Source organism: Ranitomeya variabilis, chromosome 1, assembly GCF_051348905.1.
Source record: "Ranitomeya variabilis isolate aRanVar5 chromosome 1, aRanVar5.hap1, whole genome shotgun sequence".
NCBI classification, from domain to species: domain Eukaryota; kingdom Metazoa; phylum Chordata; class Amphibia; order Anura; family Dendrobatidae; genus Ranitomeya; species Ranitomeya variabilis.
Window position 1 is genome coordinate 104556636 of NC_135232.1, and position 23048 is coordinate 104579683.

The following is a 23048-nucleotide window of genomic DNA, read 5'->3' on the forward strand; positions in this document are numbered from 1 at the left end:
TGGTGTGTTTTGGATCATCGTCCTACTGCATAACCCAAGTGCGCTTCAGCTTGCGGTCACAAACAGATGGCCGGACAGTTTTCTTCAAGATTTTTTGGTAGACAGCAGAATTCATGGTTCCATTTACCACAGCAATTTTTCCAGGTCTTGAAGCAGCAAAACATCTCCACATGATAACACTACCATCACCATATTTTACTGTTGGTATCATGTTTCTTTTCTGAAATGCTGTGTTACTTCAACATCAGATGTAATGGGACTTAAACTTTCCAAAATGTTCAACTTTTGTCTCATCAGTCCACAGAGTATTTTCCCAAAAGCCTTGGGGATCATAAAGATGTTTTCTGGCAAAAAATGAGACGAGCCTTTATGTTCTTATTGCTCAGCAGTGGTTTTCGTCTTGGAACTCTGCCATGCAGGTCATTTTTGCCCAGTCTCTTTCTTCTGGTGGAGTCATGAACACTGACCTTAACTGAGGCAAGTGAAGCCTGCAGTTCTTTGGATGTTGTTGTGGGGTCTTGACTCTTTTGTGACCTCTTGGATGAGTCGTCCCTGCGTCAACACCTGGGAAGATTAAACACTGTTCTATGTTTTCGCCATTTGTGGATAACGGCCCTCACTGTGGTTTGCTGTAGTCCCAAAGCTTTAGAAATGGCTTTATAACCTTTTCCAGACGTATAATAGATCTCTACAATAGTTCCTTTGTTTCTCATTTGTTCCAGAATTTGTTTTGATCGCCACATGATGTTTAGTTTTTGACAGTCTTTTGATCTACTTCACTTGGTCAGGCAGGTCCAATTTAAGTGATTCTTAACAATCCTTTCAAGACTGCGGTTATTCCGCTTGCTTTTGCACCTTTTTCTACCGCACTTTTTCCTTCCATTCAACTTTCCATTAATATGCTTGGATACAGTACTCTGAACAGCCAGATTCTTTAGCAATGACCTTTTGTGGCTTACCCTCCTTGTGGAGTGTGTCATTGACTGCCTTCTGGACATCTGTCAAGTCAGCAGTCTTCTACATGATTGTGGAGCCTACTGAAACAGACTAAGGCACATTTTTAAACACTTAGGAAGCCTTTGCAGATGTTTTTTGTTAATTATTCTAATTTACTGAGATAATGACCTTTGGGTTTTCATTTGCTGTAAGCCATAATCATCAACATTAACAGAAATAAACACGTGAAATAGATCACTCTGTTTGTAATGACTCTATATAATATGAGTTTCACCGTTTGTATTGAAGAACTGAAATAAATTAACTTTTTGATGATATTCTAATTTTGTGAGAAGCACTTGTATGTGAATATACATTTGGTACAACTTACTATACCTAAGGAACTGCTTTTTTTAAAGGGCCCTATGCATTAGTCTAAAGTTGATTAAAATGGATGATTTCAAGTAAAGCGATAGATTATTGTTTTTGCCGATCAACGTCAATCATCGTTTTCGTTGAAATCTGCTGAATTTTCATCCAGTAGTTGCCAGTAAATGTACATCCCCAGAAAGATTGTTTGTCCTTCTCCGAGTGTCATTGAACATATACACCCAGCATGAACGACTATACTGCCTAAAGTGTGTATGGCTGAGTCAGGTTGATGATCAATCACCAGGCAATCATTCATTTAACAGTTGTTCAATCATGCATCTAAGGCTGGCTTTATGCATTTGTGTTTTACAGACAGCAATATCTGGACTGGCTACAGATCTCCTGACCTGAACTCGACAGGCTCATATATGCCTATCAGGCAGTTGAGTTCAGGTCAGGACACCCACGAGCCAGTCCACATAGCACAGTCTGTACGCAGGCCAGTTTCACAGTCTGATGTGTATGGCCACCTTTCCTATATTTTACACTTTTCTCATGAAGGCCATTTGTTACCTTGACCTTAAATTAAAATATCTAGGAGATTACTTGTCCTAACTTTTGCCTGAGAATGAGAAAGTCGGACATATCTGTACATTATGTCTTATCATCACCACACATCAGTCTTGCGTCACTTGATGTGCGACCAGACTAATATTCCAAAGAGGGCAAACAAGAAATGTCACATAATAAAGTGCCAATCCTGACTTCATCTTACATTTGAGTTGTTCTCCTCGGCAGCAATGGGCTTGTTGATGCTGTTCACAAACTTGTTCACGTGCTCAAAATGTCTGGTCATCTCAGTGGCTAAAACCATGTCAATTATGGCTTGACGAAGGGTCCGATATTTGGTTCTGAAGAAGAGAACAAAATAATAGTACGATTGCAGTTTCATAAAAAGGATTATATATCACATGAATATTCATAATGAAGCACCTTTGTGCTGTAGGCAAAGGTATTGTCCAGGATTAGGAAAACATGGCTGGCTTAAACCAAAAAAAGCATCACCCTAGTCCATAGGTTGTTTCATCTATTGCTCATCTGAAGTGAATGTCGTAGAGCTGAAATATCACATACAACCTGTAAACAGGGTTGGCAGTGTTTTTGGAAGAAGCCAGGCATGTTTTTCTAATCCTACACAATGCCTGTAAGAAAACACACAGTGCTCTACAGACCTCAAAAGCAGCTTTTCTCACTCCCTGCTATGGAAAATAAGAGGCAGTAAGCATGAAATATGGGCACCATTGGTGCATTAGTTCAGCGCTGGCAGCAATTACTAGGCAATTAATTACTCACTGAGGATCCAGTAGCTAAATAGGCCCCATCCTGCATATGGACAAGGGATCTTAATCCTTCTATGCTAGAAGTTTCACAGCAAGTAGTGTCATTACTTTTTGTATTTTTTTTTCTCTTACAAAATCTGGCAATGTTGCCCAAACTTTTAAAAATGAAAACAGCTGAGAACATTAGTTATAAATTAGGAGTTTCAGGTCGACAGTGAACACAAAAATATGCAAAGTAGCATACCGGTCCATGTTCTTAAAAATATTGCATTTGCCGTCCTTTGCCGTGAGCTGGAATGCCAAAGCGGAGTGGTGACTTTCTAAGACAGCGGTGTCATTGTAGAGGAGGGCTAGTTCACTGCCGGCATTACAAAGAAAAGAGTTGGTGCGACCAGGGTGATCGATATCATGAACCGTGGCAGCTATTAAAGCAGCTACTTTGTCCAGCTGATCAAGACTTGTCTATAAGAAAAATAATAAAGAGTCAGAAGGTGGCACAGATTAGATAGAAATTTATTTATGACCCTACAAGTCAATGGCCTGGACTCATCAAGGCCGTTGATCTTAATGAGGGGATGGGGTTGAGTTTGAGGCTCCTGATTCATTAAGAGGCAATTTTATAAAAGGTGTTAACTCCTGGAGGACCACTTTTGCATCAAAATCCTGGGTCCAATGGAGTAGAGCCTAAACTGAATTAATGGAAAAAGATGACCTTATAAGTCAGGGATGGGGAATCTTTTTTCGGCGAAAGGCCATTTGGATATTTATACCATCCTTCGGGGCCGTACAAACTCTGCCCACAAAGTGCATCCTGACTCTGGCACTGGTTTCAGGATGTAATCTTTCATTGCATGCCCTTCAGTGTTCAGTAGTGAACACTGCATGTGTGTGCTAACAGAGCAAGAAGAAATTAATGAGCTTGTGGCAATCAAAATACAGCTCCTTACCCAAGAATGCGATCCCTGAGAATCTGCTCCGGGGCCTGATAAAAGGTCATCGAGGGCCGTAAATGGCCCTGGGGCCTGAGGTTTCCCACCCCTGCTATAAGTGAACTGTGCAATATGGCTTTCTATGGCATCCCCGGGACTGAGCACATTACAGTTCTTGCCTATGATAACAGATCTTAAGGGCAAATAGAAAATACTGATTATAGTAGACTACACAAAACGTGTCTGTATGAAAAATGTTATTAAAAGACTTGACTTTACTAATGTCTGCATCTTCCTCAGGACTGAGCTGTGGTACTTTTTGTAGCATTGCTCTGGATCCCTAAACATCAGATTGTCCTGGGAAGAAAAATACCTTATTTATAATAAAGAGGTGGTCGATTACTCTATCACTGATGACACCCCTGCCGATCAGCTGTTCTCTGCCTCCGTAGTGGCGGACGCCGGCCGGAAATGCTCGATTGCGCAGCTGCTTTTTTAATAGTTACCGCGGCCGGGTACTACACATCCGACTCCTATTGATTTGAATCGTAATTGAGCATTTCCAGTTCACAGCTGCCACTGCCGACACCGAGAACGGCTGATCGGCGGAGGTGCTGGGTGTCAGACCCTGACCGATTAGACATTGATGACCTATCCTGAGTAATTGGTCATCAATGATAAAGTAGTGGACAACCTATTTAAATACAGTATTTTCTTGTTACACTAATTACAGCTTAAACTAATTATTAATATTGCTGTTTATTTATTTTCTACTACCTAAACTCTAAGTTAATATACATTGTGAAGAGGTACTATCATTTTTCCAGTACATGACATAATGGTTAAAGGCTAGTTAGACCTTCACACAGAATTTTTGTTATTGATTATTTGCTTCCTAAATGCAAACTGAAACAACTTTCTAAAAAGTTTGCATTAAAAATTGTCTATATTTTGCTGCTGTATTGCCTGTCAGTCTTTTACCTAGCTGAATGATCTGCAAAAATGTTACAAATTCCTCAAAAGTTCCTGCTCCTGACAACTCTGCACTCTCCTTTTCTTGTGTTAGAAATAGCAGCAAGGATGAGGTTGTGCACATAACTCCAAAGCTTCAAGAGGGGAAACGGTATCTCAGAGGGAAAAAAAGAACAAACTATAGTCAAGTTTATAAAAGCCACCCAAAAATACAGTATTGGAAAAAAAAGGAAACAGTATTGGAGCTCTGCAGCAGCACCCTGAACACGCAGACCTCACTTCCAGCCTGTATTACTGGGAGAGACACTCCAACAAAACAAAAATATTCGATTAAATAAAGGAAAATCACTAACAATTTTTTTTCCATGTCAAAGGTGTTCATAGACTTGTGCAGAAGTATATTATGTAATATAAAATCAGTCACAATATACATGATTAAATTAGTGTACAGTGGGAGAGAGGACCCTGCACAAGAAAATGTAATCATAAACTGTACCTTCACATTATCCTTCTGAAGAAAAAAGGCTGTGGCATGAAGGACATCTGCTGCATGGGTGGAGTTGTGGTAGGCATTGGACGCATGATAGTTGGCCTCAATAATTTGCAGCCAGGAGCGTAGGGTTGCTTCTGAGCAGTTTAGAAATTCACAGACACCAAAACAAGCAAATATTTTCAGTCCAAGATAAACTAATGGCCTAAAAAATCAAGATATTGAATAAAGCATATCTTCAGCACATGCACCCTATAATATGAAGTCAATATATATATACAGTGTATACTGTAGATCAGCAGTATGTTATCAAAGAACACAGGGTCATGGTCATCATTGGTCATTAATAGTGTTGAGCGATACCGTCCGATACTTGAAAGTATCGGTATCGGAAAGTATCGGCTGATACCGGCAAAGTATCGGATCCAATCCGATACCGATACCCGATACCAATACAAGTCAATGGGACTCAAGTATCGGACGGTATCCCTGATGGTTCCCAGGGTCTGAAGGAGAGGAAACTCTCCTTCAGGCCCTGGGATCCATATTAATGTGTAAAAGAAAGAATTAAAATAAAAAATATTGCTATACTCACCTCACCGAGGGAACCGGCAGCGTTCTTTGCTTAAAATTCGCGCGTTTACTTCCTTACGTGAAGTCCTGGCTTGTGATTGGTCGCGTGCCGCCCATGTGGCCGCGACGCGACCAATCACAGCAAGCCGTGACGTAATTTCAGGTCCTTCAGGATTTTAAAATTACGTTCTGGCTTGTGATTGGTCGCGTCGCGGTCACATGGGCGACGCGACCAATCACAAGCCGGGACGTCACGGGAGGCAGGACACGCGCGCATTTTAAAATTTATCGCGCTGAATGAAATATAAATACAGAATATATATATATGTGTCTCAATGACATATATATACACTCACCGGCCACTTTATTAGGTACACCATGCTAGTAACGGGTTGGACCCCCTTTTGCCTTCAGAACTGCCTCAATTCTTCGTGGCATAGATTCAACAAGGTGCTGGAAGCATTCCTCAGAGATTTTGGTCCATATTGACATGATGGCATCACACAGTTGCCGCAGATTTGTCGGCTGCACATCCCAAAGATGCTCCATACAAGGCAGGATGGATCCATGCTTTCATGTTGTTTACGCCAAATTCTGACCCTACCATCCGAATGTCGCAGCAGAAATCGAGACTCATCAGACCAAGCAACGTTTTTCCAATCTTCTACTGTCCAATTTCGATGAGCTTGTACAAATTGTAGCCTCAGTTTCCTGTTCTTAGCTGAAAGGAGTGGTACCCGGTGTGGTCTTCTGCTGCTGTAGCCCATCTGCCTCAAAGTTCGACGCACTGTGCGTTCAGAGACGCTCTTAGGCCTACCTTGGTTGTAACGGGTGGCGATTTGAGTCACTGTTGCCTTTCTATCAGCTCGAACCAGTCTGCCCATTCTCCTCTGACCTCTGGCATCAACAAGGCATTTCCGCCCACAGAACTGCCGCTCACTGGATTTTTTTTCTTTTTCGGACCATTCTCAGTAAACCCTAGAGATGGTTGTGCGTGAAAATCCCAGTAGATCAGCAGTTTCTGAAATACTCAGACCAGCCCTTCTGGCACCAACAACCATGCCACGTTCAAAGGCACTCAAATCACCTTTCTTCCCCATACTGATGCTCGGTTTGAACTGCAGGAGATTGTCTTGACCATGTCTACATGCCTAAATGCACTGAGTTGCCGCCATGTGATTGGCTGATTAGAAATTAAGTGTTAACAAGAAGTTGGACAGGTGTACCTAATAAAGTGGCCAGTGAGTGTATATATACTGTATATATGTTTTCCCGAACATTTGAGCACATAAATCCATTAGATGTCGGTTTTGCAAGCTTGCGAGAAAATCTCGGCATACGGATGCCATACGGATGTCACACGGATCATTTGATGCGAGGAAATCGCATCCTCGCACTGCACACGGATCACTGTTTTTGAAACATTTGTGCGATTCTCGGCCGTGAAAAACGGACCGTTTTTTTATACGTTAAGTGTGTCCCCGGCCTTCCCCTGAGTTTTGGAGTAGAGAACTCAGAGAGGAATTCCCATATGGACTCTGCTTGTAAATAGTATATGGATCTTGGCTGAACAGTTGAAAACAGTTTCTAAAGAAACATGAGCTGACCTTGTGAGGCAGCAATGCAATGTGATGTTTGGGAGAGAAGAAAGCAAAATAAGGTAATGAAGTATTTTATAAAAAGTCATAAATTTGCAATACTTGGAGGATTGCTAAGTAAAAAAAAGTTGGGTTGCCCTTTAAACATTTACGTGATGAAAACTTCACCATGTCTGTTTTCTTTGCAAAAAAAAATGCATTATGTGTAATTGTTTTGATATCCACCTGGGCACGGATAACATCTGTGAGGTGTCAACACCACTCACCTTTTATGTGTAACACCTTCTAGTTCAAATATGTTAAAGTCCCAGCTATCCTCATCATCCAATAACTGAGCTATCCGAGGTGGCACATCATTAATCGTCACTGGCACAGAAAGGTGACTATGGCTGTGGTGTATATCTGGAATAATAAAAAGAAGCACCTTTTACAACAGACCCAAAAAACTATTAGGCTGCCGTCACACTAGCAGTATTTGGTCAGTATTTTACATCAGTATTTGTAAGCCAAAACCAGGAGAGGGTGATAAATGCAGAAGTGGTGCATATGTTTCTATTACACTTTTCTTCTATTTGTTCCACTCCTGGTTTTGGCTACAAATACTGATGGAAAATACTGATAGCGTGACGGCAGCCTAATACTGTATATCTAATGCATATCTATCTTTTGTTCATAAACATAAAACATCGTACACATGATACATTACAGCAAAATTCATTGCTTCTTAATACAGAATGAAGGTATTCAGCTCCATTGTTTTCTGGTGTATTAAGTGATTTGCTGAATTAAGCCTAATTCAGATGTCTGTTTTTCACATATGTGTTCTAGATATATACTTCACAGATAGATCATGTACCCTTTATAGTCTTTGGCGCAGTTCATATATTTATTTTTTATTTTGCAAACTTCACAAAATTAGAATATCATCAAAAAGTTAATTTATTTCAGTTCTTCAATACAAAAAGTGAAACTCATCTAATATATAAAGCTGAATGTGTGTATGTATGTATGTCCGGGATTGGCATCTGAACCGTCGCAGCTACAGCCACAAAATTTTGCACAGTCACACGTCTGGACCCCGAGAGCGTCATAGGCTATGTTGGGAGGTGAAATTTTAACCCCGCGCTTTCCAATTCACCAAACAATTTTGCCCCTATCTACATAATGGGGAAAAAGTGAAAGGAAAAGTGTTGGAGGCAAATTAACAGCTGCCAGATGTGAACAAGGGGGACTTAAAGAATGAGAGCGATGGCGCCAAAGAGTATATACTGTACAGTGGCTAAGGTGGGGCCCCGACATGGGATAATCACCACACCACCACGGGGATATGAACACACACACAAAATGCGCCACACACTACCACGTGCTCAAACACATATACCACCCTCAGCGCACATTTCACCATACATACACCAACCTTGCCACATAAAAGTTGAAACACAAAAGTCGCCGCTCAAAACTCGCCACGCGCAAAACTCTCCACATGCAAAACTCGCCACACGTGCAAAACTCACCTCATGGAAAACTCGCCACACGCAAAACTTGCACATGCGGAAAAATTGCCACATGCACAAAAGTTGCAACACATGCAAAAGTTGCCTCACACAAAACTTGCACATACTCAAAAGGCACCACACATAAAACTCGCCACGCGCAAAACTCGCCATGCGCAAAACTTGCTGCACACAACTTGCTACACTAACCTGTCACATGCAACTCGACACACAAAAAGTTGCTACACGCATGTCGCCACACAAAACTCATCTCACAAAAGTCGCTACATGCATGTCGCCACACGCAACTCAACACACACAACTTGACACACAAAACTCGCCCTAAAACACACACAAGTCTGGTATTATCCTTCAAAAATAAAAATCTGATTAATAAGCTGACAAAGTACAAGAGCAACAAATGTACCATATAGGAATCCGGCAGCTGTCAGTCACATGACCAGTCTATTATGTGTATGTGTGAGCCAATATATACTGCCAGGGGGTGGGCTTACTGTTGGCTGGGGATTTATCAGGCTGTCAATATAGCTTACAAATACTGAGGTAAAAATACTGACCAAATAACGTGTGAACGAGGTCTAATACAGGAGGAGATGACATACAGATATATACTATATACAGGAGGAGATGACACACAGGTATATACTATTTACAGGGGAGATGACACACAGGTATATACTATATGCAGGAGGAGATGACACACAGATATATACTATATACAGGAGAGATGACACACAGGTATATACTATATAGAGGAGGAGATGACATACAGGTACATACTACATACAGCAGGAGATGACATACAGGTATATACTATATACAGAAGGAGATGACACACAGGTATATACTATATACAGGAGCAGATTACCTACAGGTATATAGTATATACAGGAGGAGATGACATACAGGTATATGCTATGTATAGGAGGAGATGACATACAGGTATATACTATATACAGGAGGAGATGACACACAGATATATACTATATATAGGTGAGATGACACACAGGTATATACTATATACAGGAGCAGATTACATACAGGTATATACTATATATAGGAGGAGATGACATACAGGTATATACTATATACAGGGGAGATGACACAGCAGGTATATACTATATACAGGGGAGATGACATACAGGTATATACTATATACAGGAGATGACATACAGGTGTATACTATATATAAGGGAGATGACAAACATGTATATACTGAGGTGAAAATGAGAGGTGTGAGGTGAAAATGAAAAGGTGTGGGTGCAAAATGAGAGGAGTGAGGGAAAATAGTGGAGTGATCGGAAAATGACAGATGTGAGGTCGAAATGACAAGTGTTAGGGGGGAATGAGAGGAGTGAGGGGGAAAATAAGAGGAGTGAGGGGGAAAATGAGAGGTGTGAGGGAGAAAATGAGAGATGTGAGGGGGAAAATGAAAGATGTGATGGGGAAAATGAGTGGCGTGATGGGAAAATAAGAGAAGTGAGGTGCTATAACTAACCACAGATATTTACTATGCCCAGGCAACGCCGGGCTCTTCAGCTAGCTTAGATTTACAATCTCCATGCTTTTCTCATGGTCAACTTTATGTGGCCTGTTCAAGAGTTGGAACAGCCAAAAATCTGTTTGTCTTTGCACCTGAAGGAAAAACTAAGAATGTTGTTTATCAAAAGGCTCTCGAATAAGTAGTAGAAGATTACTTCACATTACTTGGCCAATTTAGTTAAATCTGTGTGGAATATCTCTGGTGTTGAAATATATGTTGTAAAATGCTTCTATTAGCTTAGTTTTTGCCTTTTAATAATTACATTTCTATCTATTTGTTTTGTGGGTTTTTTGTGCAGAATAAATTTTTGTTAACACATTCTATTTTGCTAACAGCAGTTATTACCCCGGGCGAAGCCGAGTAGTACAGCTAGTATATTATATAGAGTCATTACAAACAGAGTGATCTATTTCAAGTGTTTATTTCAGTTAATGTTGAGGATTATGGCTTAGAGTCAATGAAAACCCATAAGTCATTATCTCAGTAAATTAGAATATTTTCTAACACCAGCTTGAAAAATGATTTTAAAATCCGAAATGTTGGCCTACTAAAATGTATGTTCAGTAAATTCACTCAATACTTGTTCGAGGCTCCTTTTGCATCAAATACTGCATCAATGTGGCATGGCATGGAGACGATCAGGCACTGCTGAGGTGTTATGGTGGCACAGGTTGTTAGCAGCCTTCAGCTCGTCTGCATTATTGGGTCTGGTGTCTCATCTTCCTATTGACAATACCCCATAGATTCTCTATGGGGTTAAGGTCAGGCTAGTTTGCTGGCCAATCAAGCACAGTGATACTGTTGTTTGTAAACCAGGTATTGGTACTTTTGGCAGTGTGGACAGGTGCCAAGTCCTGCTGGAGAATGAAATTTCCATCTCCAAAAAGTTTGTCAGCAGAGGGAAGCATAAAGTGCTCTAAAATTTCCTGGTAGATTGCTGCACAGACTTTGGTCTTGATAAAAGACAGTGACCCTACACCAGCAGATGACATGGCTCCCCAAACCATCACTGATTGTGGAAACTTCACACTAGACCTCAAGCAGCTTGGATTGCGTGCTTCTCCACTCTTCCTCCAGACTCTGGGATGTTGATTTTCAAATGAAATGCAAAATGTACTTTCATCTGAAAACAACACCTTGGACCACTGAGCAACAGTCCAGTTCTTTTTCTCCTTGGCTCAGGTAAGACGCTTCTGACATTGTCTATTGGTCATGAGTGGGTGACACAAGGAATGCGACACTTGTAGCCCATGTCCTGGATACATCTGTGTGTGGTGGCTCTTGAAGCAATGACTCCAGCAGCCGTCCCCTCCTTATGAATCTCCCCCAAATTTTTTAATGGCCTTTTCTTAACAATCCTTTCAAGGCTGTGGTTATCCCGGTTGCTTGTGCACCTTTTTCTACCACACTTTTTCCTTCTACTCAAGTTTCCATTAATATGCTTGGATACAGCACTCTGGGAACAGCCAGCTTCTTTGGCAATGACCTTTTGTGGCTTACCCTCCTTGTGGAATGTGTCAATGACTGTCTTCTGGACATCTGTCAATGATTGTGGAGCCTACTGAAACAGACTAAGGGACCTTTTTAATAACTTAGGAAGCCTTTGTAGGTAGGTAGGTTTTTTGTTAATTATTCTAATTTAAATTACTGAGATAATGACTTTTGGGTTTTCATTGGCTGTAAGCCATAATCATCAACATTACCAAAAATAAACACTTGAAATAGATCACTCTGTTTGTAATGACTATATATAATATTTTGTATTGAAGAACTGATAATTAACTTTTTGATGATATTCTAATTTTGTGAGAAGCACCTGTATATACAGCTCTGGCAAAAATTAAGAGACTACTGCAAAATGTTCAGTTTGTCTGATTTTTCTCTTTATTGGTATATTTTTGAGTAAAATGTAAATTGTTCTTTTATTCTGTAAACTACTGACATGTCTCAGGATTTCCAAGCAATAAATGTATAATTTTTGTTTCTGAAAAGGAGAAATGGTCAAAATTAAAAAAAACAACAGTGCTTTCAGACCTCAAATAATGCAAAGAAAACAAGTTCAGAATCATTTAGAAACATCAATACTAATGTTTTAACTCAGGAAGAGTTTAGAAATCAATATTTTGTGGAATAACCATGATTTTTAATCACAGCTTTCATGCATCTTGGCATGCTCTCCACCAGTCTTTCACACTGCTTTTGGGTGACCTTATGCCACTCCTGGTACAAAAATCTAAGCAGTTCTTCTTTGTTTCATCAAGTAAAAAAGACAGTACACTGCAGCGCTAAGACATGCAAACATGAAACATGAAAACTGAACTGCATTACTGCCCTTGAAATATGAAAAATGAGAGCGTTTAGCGCATAAAAATGGCCAATTTTATGTGTACCTGATAGCCACTTTACGGCATCTCTCTTATATCAGGTCCTACGCTTGCCTTCCTCGCTGAGAAAAAACGTCTCCATGTGAATGGGTACCTGTGAAAACCTCTTCCTAGACTCATATTCTCTACTAGATGGTGGCCCGATTCTAACGCATCGGGTATTCTAGAATATGTATGCGTAGTGTATAGCACAGGCCACGCAGTACATTGCGCAGCGCACGCAGTACATTGCGCAGACCATGCAGTACATTGCGCAGACCACGCAGTACATTGCGCAACCCAAGTTGTACATTGTGCAACCCACGTTGTACATTGCGCAACCCACGTGTATATAGCACAGCCCATGTAGTATATTGCCCAGCGCACGGAGTATATTGCACAGCCCATGTAGTAGATTGCCCAGCGCACGGAGTATATTGCACAGCCATGTAGTATATTACCCAGCGCATGGAGTATATTGCACAGCCATGTAGTAGATTGCCCAGCGCACGGAGTATATAGCACAGCCTATGTAGTATATTGCCCAGCGCACAGAGTATATTGCACAGCCATGTAGTAGATTGCCCAGCGCACGGAGTATATTACACAGCCTATGTAGTATATTGCCCAGCGCACGGAGTATATTGCACAGCCCATGTAGTATATTACCCAGCGCACGGAGTATATTGCACAGCCCATTGTTGTGAATTTGGTTTTTGGGCTCCCCCGGTGGTCACTGGTGGTACTGGACTTGTGTGCTTCACTTTCTCTGTTCACCTGTTTCCATCAGGATTTGGGAGTATCCTATTTAGCCTTGCTGCTCAGTTATTCTAGTGCCGGCCATCAATGTAACCAGAGCCTTTCTGTTGCATGTTCCTGCTTCTAGACTACTATCAGCTAAGTTGGACTCTTAGTCCTAAGTTTGTTTTGCATTTTTGTTCCAGTTCACAGTTATGTTATTTTTCTGTAGCTGGAAGCTCTTGTGGGCCGAAATTGCCACTCCGGTGTCATGAGTTGACACATGAGTCTTAAAGTAATTTCGGGATGGTATTTTAATAGGGTTTTCAGCTGACCGTGAAGTTCCCTATTGTATCTTCTTGCTATCTAGTAAGCGGACCTCGCTTTGCTGAACCTACCTTCATACTGCGTATGTCTTTTCCTCTGAACTCACCGTCAATATATGTGGGGGGCTTCTGTCTCCTTTTTGGGGGAATTTCCATAGAGGTAAGCCAGGTCTGTCTTTTCCTCTATTAGGATTAGGTAGTCCTCCGGCTGGCGCTAGGCGTCTAGGGATAAAACGTAGGTACGCCACCCGGCCACTGTTAGTTGTGTGGTGGGTTTAGCTCACGGTCAGCTCGAGATTCCATCACCCAAGAGCTGTTCTGTTATTTATGTTCTCTGACGTTCCCTTGCCATTGGGAACCATGACAGCCCATGTAGTATATTGCCCAGCGCACGGAGTATATTGCACAGCCCATGTAGTATATTGCCCAGTGCACGGAGTATATTGCACAGCCTATGTAGTATATTGCCCAGCGCACGGAGTATATTGCACAGCCCATGTAGTATATTGCCCAGGGCACGGAGTATATTGCACAGCCCATGTAGTATATTGCCCAGCGCACGGAGTATATTGCACAGCCCATGTAGTATATTGCCCAGCCCATGTAGTATATTGCCCAGTGCACGGAGTATATTGCACAGCCCATGTAGTATATTACCCAGTGCACGGAGTATATTGCACAGCCCTTGTAGTATATTGCCCAGCGCACGGAGTATATTGCACAACCCATGTAGTATATTGCCCAGTGCACAGAGTATATTGCACAGCCCATGTAGTATATTGCCCAGCGCACGGAGTATATTGCACAGCCCATGTAGTATATTACCCAGCGAACGGAGTATATTGCACAGCCCATGTAGTATATTGTCCAGTGCACGGAGTATATTGCACAGCCCATGTAGTATATAGCACAGCCATGTAGTATATTGCCCAGTGCACGGAGTATATTGCACAGCCCATGTAGTATATTGCCCAGTAACGTAGTATATTGCCCAGTGACGTAGTATACAGCACCCAGTCACGTAGTAAATTGGCCAGTCACGTAGTATATTGCCCTGCCACGTTTGTCACAGGTTAAAAAAAATAAAAAATAAACATATACTCACCTTTCCGAGGGCCCCTTGTAGTCCACGGCAGCCTCCGGTCCCAGGGTTGGTGTGAGCGCTCAGCGCAGGACCTATGAAGACGTCGCGGTCACATGACCGTGACGTCACGTCAGGTCCTTTACGCGCAGGAGTTGTGATGACGTCGCGGTCACATGACCGTGACGTCATCGCAGGTCCTGCTGCCACACCATCTAGCTGCAACAGAAGATGGCGGGCAGCGCGAGCGGCTCAGCGGACTACAGAGGGTGAGTATAGCAGGTTTTTTTTTTTATTTATTATTTTTAACATTACATTTTGTACTATTGATGCCGCATAGGCAGCGTCAATAGTACAAAGTTGGGGACACACAGGGTTAATAGCGGCGGTAACGGAGTGCGTTACCCGCGGCATAACGCGGTCCGTTACCGCCGGCATTAACCCTGTGTGAGCGGTGAGCAGAGGGGTGTATGCGGGCGCCGGGCAGTGAGTGCGGGGAGTGAGGAGCGGCCATTTTTTTTCGGACTATGCGCGTCGCTGATTGGTCGCGGCAGCCATGACAGGCAGCTGCCGAGACCAATCAGCGAACGAATAACCGTGACAGAAAGACGGAAGTACCCTTAGACAATTATATAGTAGATCTCTTTGGAGGGGTACTGGACCTGCTGCAATTAAAACACCTGATGTATGGATGTGACGGTCAGTTTTTTCAAATATATTATTTAGCCTTCTGACTGAGCACTCCGCCTCCTAGCCCAGGTGTTTTAATTGCAGCAGGTCCAGTACCCCTCCACAGAGATAGAGAATATGAGTCTAGGAAGAGGTTTTCACAGGTACCCATTCACATGGAGACGTTTATTCTCAGCGAGGAAGGCAAGCGTAGGACCTGATATAAGAGAGATGCCGTAAAGGGGCTATCAGGTACACATAAAATTGGCCAATTTTATGCGCTAAATGCTCTCATTTTTCATATTTCAAGGGCAGTAATGCAGTTCAGTTTTCATGTTTCATGTTTGCATGTCTTAGCGCTGCAGTGTACTGTCTTTTTTACTTGATGAAACAAAGAAGAACTGCTTAGATTTTTGTACCAGGAGTGGCATAAGGTCACCCAAAAGCAGTGTGAAAGACTGGTGGAAAGCATGCCAAGACGCATGAAAGCTGTGATTAAAAATCATGGTTATTCCACAAAATATTGATTTCTAAACTCTAGGCAGTAATGCAGTTCAGTTTTCATGTTTCATGTTTGCATGTCTTAGCGCTGCAGTGTGCTGCCTTTTTTACTTGACTGTATATGAGTTGGTTACTCTAGGTTCAGCACCTGTTCACACTTAGTCTATGTATGGATGTGACAGTCAGTTTTTTCAAATATCTTCTTTGTTTGATGACTTGTGACTATCCATCATTCTCCTGATTACATTCCAGAGGTTTTCAGTGGGGTTCAGGTCTGTTGATTGGGCTGCCCATGACAGGGGTTTGATGTAGTGGTCTCTTAATTTTTGCCAGAGCTGTATATAATGAAGGAAACTTGCTTTTTTATTCCAGTCAAACCTGCCAATGCATCTTTTCGGGTCCATGAAAAACTTGGCAGCACACTAATGGTTTATAATGTTGTCTGTTTTTTCTTAACTGGCTGTTGGCTAGGAGAATCTTGAGAAATCTCCATCAGTTTTTTTCTGCCTAAAACTCATGAAACACTGACCAAACACTGATGAAAATCTGGTCCAGCACACTCATGAATATAGCTCTGTTTTTTTCAATTGTGAGAGAAAATCCAATATCTGAATGAGGCCTAGCTCAGAATCCTATGTGTGAACCAGAAGTTGCCATCCTTTTTCATTATTATGACTCTCTCATCTCATGTAATACAACAGATCCAGGTGCAGCAAAACCTCATAGCCCAAAACACGTTTCAAATGTTCATCAGAGCTGCAAAAATCTTTGTCCTATACAGTACATTGCTCTGGAAAAAAATTTGCATTGAGTCCCTCGGTGAACGATTTCTTATGATTCACAGGAAGCATTGCATGCTGAGCTAATCCTGCAATGTAAAGTCGTATTTCTGCGGTTATACAACCTCTGACCAGGAGGTGGCGCATTTGCAGTTTGTTACGGTATTACTTAAAATCCAGCACAATGCAAAACTTACTTTTTGAGAAAACGTATTCATTTCCGGAAAGTCTTCTCAAACCATCCTGAAAAGATAACATGCTTCAATTATTATAAACTTAAAGAAAATGTAATTTGTTTGTAATAAGTGCTACAGCGGTCGCCATAAATTTTGACACAAAAAAAAAGTTTGCGACTTCAGTTTTCATAGCGGCAATTTGTATTAACTCTAGATAGTTATAAAGAATGCACAGATGAATTGCAAATGAAATCAACTATTTATCGGATTATCAAGAACTTCAAAGACAAAGGTTCAATTGCTGTGAAGAAGGCTTCAGGGCACCCAAGAAAGTCCAGCAAGCGCCAGGGGCAGCTCCTATAGAGGATCCAGCTACGGGATTGGTTCGGCACTAGTGCAGAGCTTGATCAGGAATGGCAGCACGCAAGCGTCAGAGCATCTGCATGGGCAGTGATGCAAGAGCTTTTGGAGGCTGGCATGGTTTCAGGAAGGGCAGCAAATAAGCCACTTCTCTCCAAGAAAAACCATCAATGACAGACTGACATTCTGCAGGAAGCGCAGGGAATGGGGACAGCAGCGGACTGGCGTAAAGTTATTTTATCAGCTGAAGCTCCCTTCAGATTGTTTGGGACACCTGGAAGAATGATTGTCTAGAGAAGAAAAGGTAAGCACTGCCATAAGTACCGAGTTATACAGTCATGGCTGAAAGTGTTGGCACCCTTGACATTGTTCCAGAAAATGAAGCATGTCTCTCAGAAAATTACTGCAATTACACATGTTTTGCTATACACATATTTCCTTTGTGTATTGGAGCAACCCAAATAACACAAACCCCCAAAAATGAGCCGGGCAAAATTGTTGCCACTCTTCCAAAATTGTGGGTAAACAACTTTGTTTCAAGCATGTGATGCTCATTCAAATTCACCTGTGGCAAGTAACATGTGAGGGCAATATGAAATTCACCCCTGAAACCTGATAAAAAGGGGAGAAGTTGACTCAATCTTTTCATTGTGTGTCTGTGTGTGAAACACTAAGCATGGAGAACAGAAACAGGACAAGAGAACTGTCTTGAGGATTTGAGAACTAAAATTGTTGAAAAATATCAACAATCTCAAGTTTACAAGTCCATCTCCAGAGATCTTGATGTTCAATAGTCTATTGTGCGCAACATGATCAAGACGTTTACAACCCATGGCACTGTAGATAATCTCCCTAGACATTGACAGCAGGGAAAAATTGCTGAAAAGCTACAACTTATCTTGATGGTGGGTAACCATGCAGCCATAATCATGTTCCAAAGAAATTCAAGCTGTTCAGCAGGTTAAGGGTGCATCAGTGTCAGTGCGAATTATCCATCAACATTTGAGTGAAAATAAATGCTATGGGAAGAGACCCAGGAGGACCCAACTGCTGGCACAGAGACATAAAAAAGCTAGACTGCAGTTTGTCAAAATGTATGTGAGTGAGCCAAAATCCTTCTGGGAAAACGTTTTGTGAACAGATGAGTGAAAAAAGACAAAGCACTTCTAGAATTGGAGGTGCACAAGTAGGATCCATATCTGTTAGTAGTACAGTAAAAAGACTTGGTACTCAATCGGTGTATTCAACAGGAATATTTATTAATTGTAGAAAAAAACAAAAAAAAACAAGAGACAATCAGTCAATACAAGACCTTCATCAGTCATCTGCTTAAAGGGGAAACTGCTTGCTGCAGCGCCAAGTGACGGTCTGTGGTGGAAACAGATTTTTTTTCTGGATTTTTTACAATTAATAAATATTCCTGTTGCATACACCGATTGAGTGCCAAGCCTTTTATTGTGGACATATGAGACCAAGATAGAGTTTTTTGGTAAACCACATCATTCTACTGTTTACTGAAAACGGAATGAGGCCTACAAAGAAAAAAACACAGTACCTACAGTCAAATATGGTGGAGGTTCAAAGATATTTTGGGTTCTTTTGATGCCTTTCGCAATGGCTCCCTTTACTGTGTGTAGTGTAAGCCATGATGAAATCTGAAGATTTGTAGGTCATGGGTCTTCTAGCTGAACAATGACCCCAAACATACAGTACATCAGGAAGCACCAAGAAATGGATGAAAACAAAGCACTGGAGAGTTCTGAAGTGACCAACAATGAGTCAGGAAGTAAATCTCATTGAACCCCTGTAGATAGATCTTAAAATTGCTGTGGGAAAAGGCACCCTTCAAATATGAGTGACCTTGAGCAGTTTGCAAAAGAAGAGTGATCCAGTTGAGAGGTGTAAAAAGCTTGTTGATGGTTATCGGAAGCGATTGATTGCAGTTATTTATTCCAAAAGGTGTGCAAGGTGTGTAAGTTGAGGATGCCAACAATTTTGTCCAACCCATTTTTGGGGGTTTTGTGCCAAAGTTTGTTCAATTTGTCTTTTTTCTCTGTTTGTTTGTACTGTTTCCAGACACACAAAGGAAATAAACATATGTATAACAAAACATGTGTAATTGCAATAATTTTCTGAGAGAAATACTACATTTTCTGGAACAATTTCAAGGGAGCCAACACTTTTGGCCATAACTGTATCAACCATAAAATATCCTGAGACCACTAATGTGTGGCGGCTTTTCATCTAAGGGAGTTTGCCTAGGAATACTACCATGAATATAGAATTGTATCTAAACCTCCTCCAAAACAAACTTCTCCTAACGATCCAGGAACAATTTGGTGATGTAAAATTATTTTTCCACCATGATGGAGCACGATGTCACAAGGCAAAAGTGTTAACGAAGCAGCTCAGTGAACAACAATTGAAATTTTGGGTCCATGGCCAGAAAACTCCCCAGATTTCAAACCTGTGGTCAATCCTCAAAAAGCTAGTGGACAAACAAACCACAGAAATTGTGATAAACACCCAGCACTGATGATGCTAGCACGGGTTGTCATCAGTCAGAATTTGGCCGAGATGGAGATATCCAGCTGTCAGGGAGAAGGGCATAAGTCTTGAAAAATCAGGACCCCTGTAAACATTAAGTCTGTGTTTAAACTTGATGTATTCGTCAATAAATGTATAAAAACTTATGAAATACTTATAATTGTACTCCAGTAATCATACAAACATCTGACCAAAAGATCTAAAAACCCTGAAGCAGCAAACTTTGTGAAAACCAAAATTTACGTCAGTCTCAAGTTTTCTGGCCACAGCTGGCCATGACCTGGACAAATAATAACAGGGACAGAGGAGGAACTCTAATCTTCAAGGTAATAAGCTGTACATACAGACATCAGACCTCCTACAAGGTCACTGGTGTGGGGATCTTCATCTTTGGTTCCCAGCTGTGGAGAATAAAGTTCTGTTGTCCTCAGTATTTCTAAAACTCTGTCCAAGGCCTCGGCCACAGTGACGGGACTGTTCTCCTGAGCTGCATTTATTATATTAATGACCTGTAAAGCAAATCAGATAGGAACTCGTTATATTTAGTCCCCTGCTTAAAACATTTGTTACTTTTTAGGTTCATGAAATTATTTTCCACTATTGTACTATTGTATTGGACTCTGCTGCTGTCGTAACAAAGAATATTAGTAGTATTATTAGTACCCAGCACAACTATGGGTACAATGTGAAGTCTTTGCTGGCTGACAAATTGCTTAGACATCAAGTATAAAAATCATTATTATCTACAGAATTTGTTAACCTCTTCTCCCCCAGGACTAGTTTGTTGTTTTTTTTAGTTTTATTTTTCCTTCCAAAAGCTATAAGTGTTTCTATTTTCTGCTGACATAGTTGTATGAGCGCTCGTTGTAGTCTTGATTAACACCATTCATTTTACCCTACAATATACTGGAAAATGGGAACCACTTCCAAGTGGGGTAATATGATGAAAAAATAAATCACAATTCCACCAGGTTTTGTTTTTACAATGTTCACCATGCAGTTAAAATGACCCGGTAACATGATTGTTCGTTCACGCTACATGATGACATAAAACGTGTTTATTTTACTTTATGTTTTCATTATTTAAAAAAGAATTTAAAAATTGGTTTATGTTGCCAGTTTCTAAGACCCATAACTTTTAAATGTTTCACTTCAAAGGAGATGTATAAGCGCTTTTTTTTTTGTGTGGAGACCACTAAGATTTATTGATACATTTTTAGGGTACGCAAACGTCATTTTGATAGTGTTTTATTGCAGGTTTGGAAGAAGGTGTAGTAACCAAAAATGGCAATTCTGTCTGATTTTTTTTTCCTTTACAGCATTTACTATATGTTAATGAACACTTCATTTCCCTCCTCCCCCAGCCGAACTTCGAATCATAAAACACGAAAATGCTGATGTCAGAGAGTGACAGCACTATTTAATTAAACAGCATGGATTGGCAATAGTTCTCAGCGGTAGGTGCCGACTGTATACTACATGTACATCAGATGTCGGGAAGGGCTTAAAGGAACATTAAATAAAACAGCATCAAAAAGTACCTTTCACAAAATGTTCTCGTTGAACTGGACAAATGCTGTAATAGTGGCTGACAGATGAGTAAAACATTGCTTTGTTTTTATGTTTTTTGTTTGTTATTTTAATTTTACCTCAACATTGCAGAGATATCAGCAATCAAAGTATTTGGCTCCTAATTAGTTTACTTTTTTTAAGTCCAAGCGGGTGCTATCAGACAGTTTTAATTGGGGTCGTGTACATCTCCTATATGAGATTGACCATTCAACAGTCTGGAGAAAGAAGAACATGTCCCCACCTTAGCTCGGAACAGGATTCTCAGTGTGTTAGATTTATGACAGACAGCCCTGATCTCCTGGTCTAACCTCCTGCATGATTACAAAGCCTGTCCAGATGTGTGTCAGTAATCACACTCATTTCTGTTGTGCTCAAAGCAACTTGTAAACTTTCTCAGCACTGAAATCAGAGCAGGCTATCATTATATATTTCACACAGCAGTAACTTGACTAATCTGGGCAACTCCTGTGTGAGACATATAATGACAGTGTCACACTCGGACATGGATATGCCCAACGAATGACACACATATAAGTATAACAAAATGGAAAAAGGGGAGCGGGGGATGGGACACCTCCTGGCACCAACCTGTGCCTGTCCCTAAGCTTCCCTAACACCCTATGCGGGTCCTTCCCCCACGCCACTGTCACATGCCTAGTCCCTGACTATCACCTCTATCAACCCTGGCTAGTGCACTGGCTGGCAAGGATGATAGCCTTGACACTGCAGATAATGATACACAGGAAGAAACAAACAGGGGACAGACAAAGAAGGTAACTGCTGTGGAGCTTAGCAGCAGAGAAAAAGGCACGAAGATAGCAGAACTCCCACAGCAGCAATACCTCCATCACCACAGGCAAACTCCACACACCTAATTCATCATTATATAACTAAAACTCTATAACAGACAATCAGCTGATGGGTCATGTGACTATTTAAAGAAGGTGGGAGCGGTTATAACATCAGCTGCCCAGCCTAAACAAAACTGCCAGCAAGCGACTGAAATTAACCCATGCTGGATCACAAGAAAAAAAACAATATTGTCAGGGAGAGACTAGGTGAGCGAGAGCTAATAACCCGGGCCCCTGCAGTTTCCCTCAGACTAGGGAAATACTGACTGACCCTCTACCTGGAGTTTACACTGAAGGTGTGCATGTCCAGGCCTCGAACCTCACCCTGTCTCCTGAGCTCAGCCCTAGGCTGAAACCTCCGCCCACCACCCAGTGAAGATGTTATTCCCCAATACCCACAGTTAGCACAGACAAGGATAAAGGAAAATATACACCACGCAGCTGTCACTCAGGAATACACTATAAATGTGCAGGGCAAAATAAACACAAATATAGGAAGGAGTAAATAAGACAAAGGAAAATACACCGCCAGCAACGAATCTCCAACCACCAGCTCTCCTCACCAGACTGAGATAACAACGCAAGACAGAAGCTATAATCGGCGACGCCCAAAGATCAGGAGAACTATTTAAAGGCAGTGGGCATGGCCCAGCTTCCAATCCAAGGATTAGGTAAATTAACCCCGGAACAGCTAGATAAAATCTAGCAGACGCCAATGAGCAAATAGTGGTCAAAAGCGGAATTACCGCTGTCTGTCGGAAGACCTGGTCTGAACAGCGTCCGACATGACAAATATTTACATTTCAGCAGACCTAGGA

The 23048-nt window shown here is 41.4% G+C and overlaps 1 protein-coding gene across 3 annotated transcripts in view; it reads right to left on the reverse strand.

Moving 5' to 3' along the window:
* PDE8B (phosphodiesterase 8B) overlaps positions 1-23048 on the reverse strand; it is a 339284-nt gene that overhangs the window by 16541 nt on the left and 299695 nt on the right. For all 3 annotated transcript variants that reach the window (XM_077287159.1, XM_077287149.1, XM_077287140.1), the window contains exons 14-19: positions 20152-20316; positions 16922-16967; positions 7477-7612; positions 5046-5244; positions 2893-3110; positions 2084-2219 (exon numbers count right to left, since the gene is read on the reverse strand). In XM_077287159.1, the coding sequence (XP_077143274.1) occupies positions 2084-2219; positions 2893-3110; positions 5046-5244; positions 7477-7612; positions 16922-16967; positions 20152-20316 (900 nt within the window). The remainder of the gene's footprint in view (positions 1-2083; positions 2220-2892; positions 3111-5045; positions 5245-7476; positions 7613-16921; positions 16968-20151; positions 20317-23048) is intronic.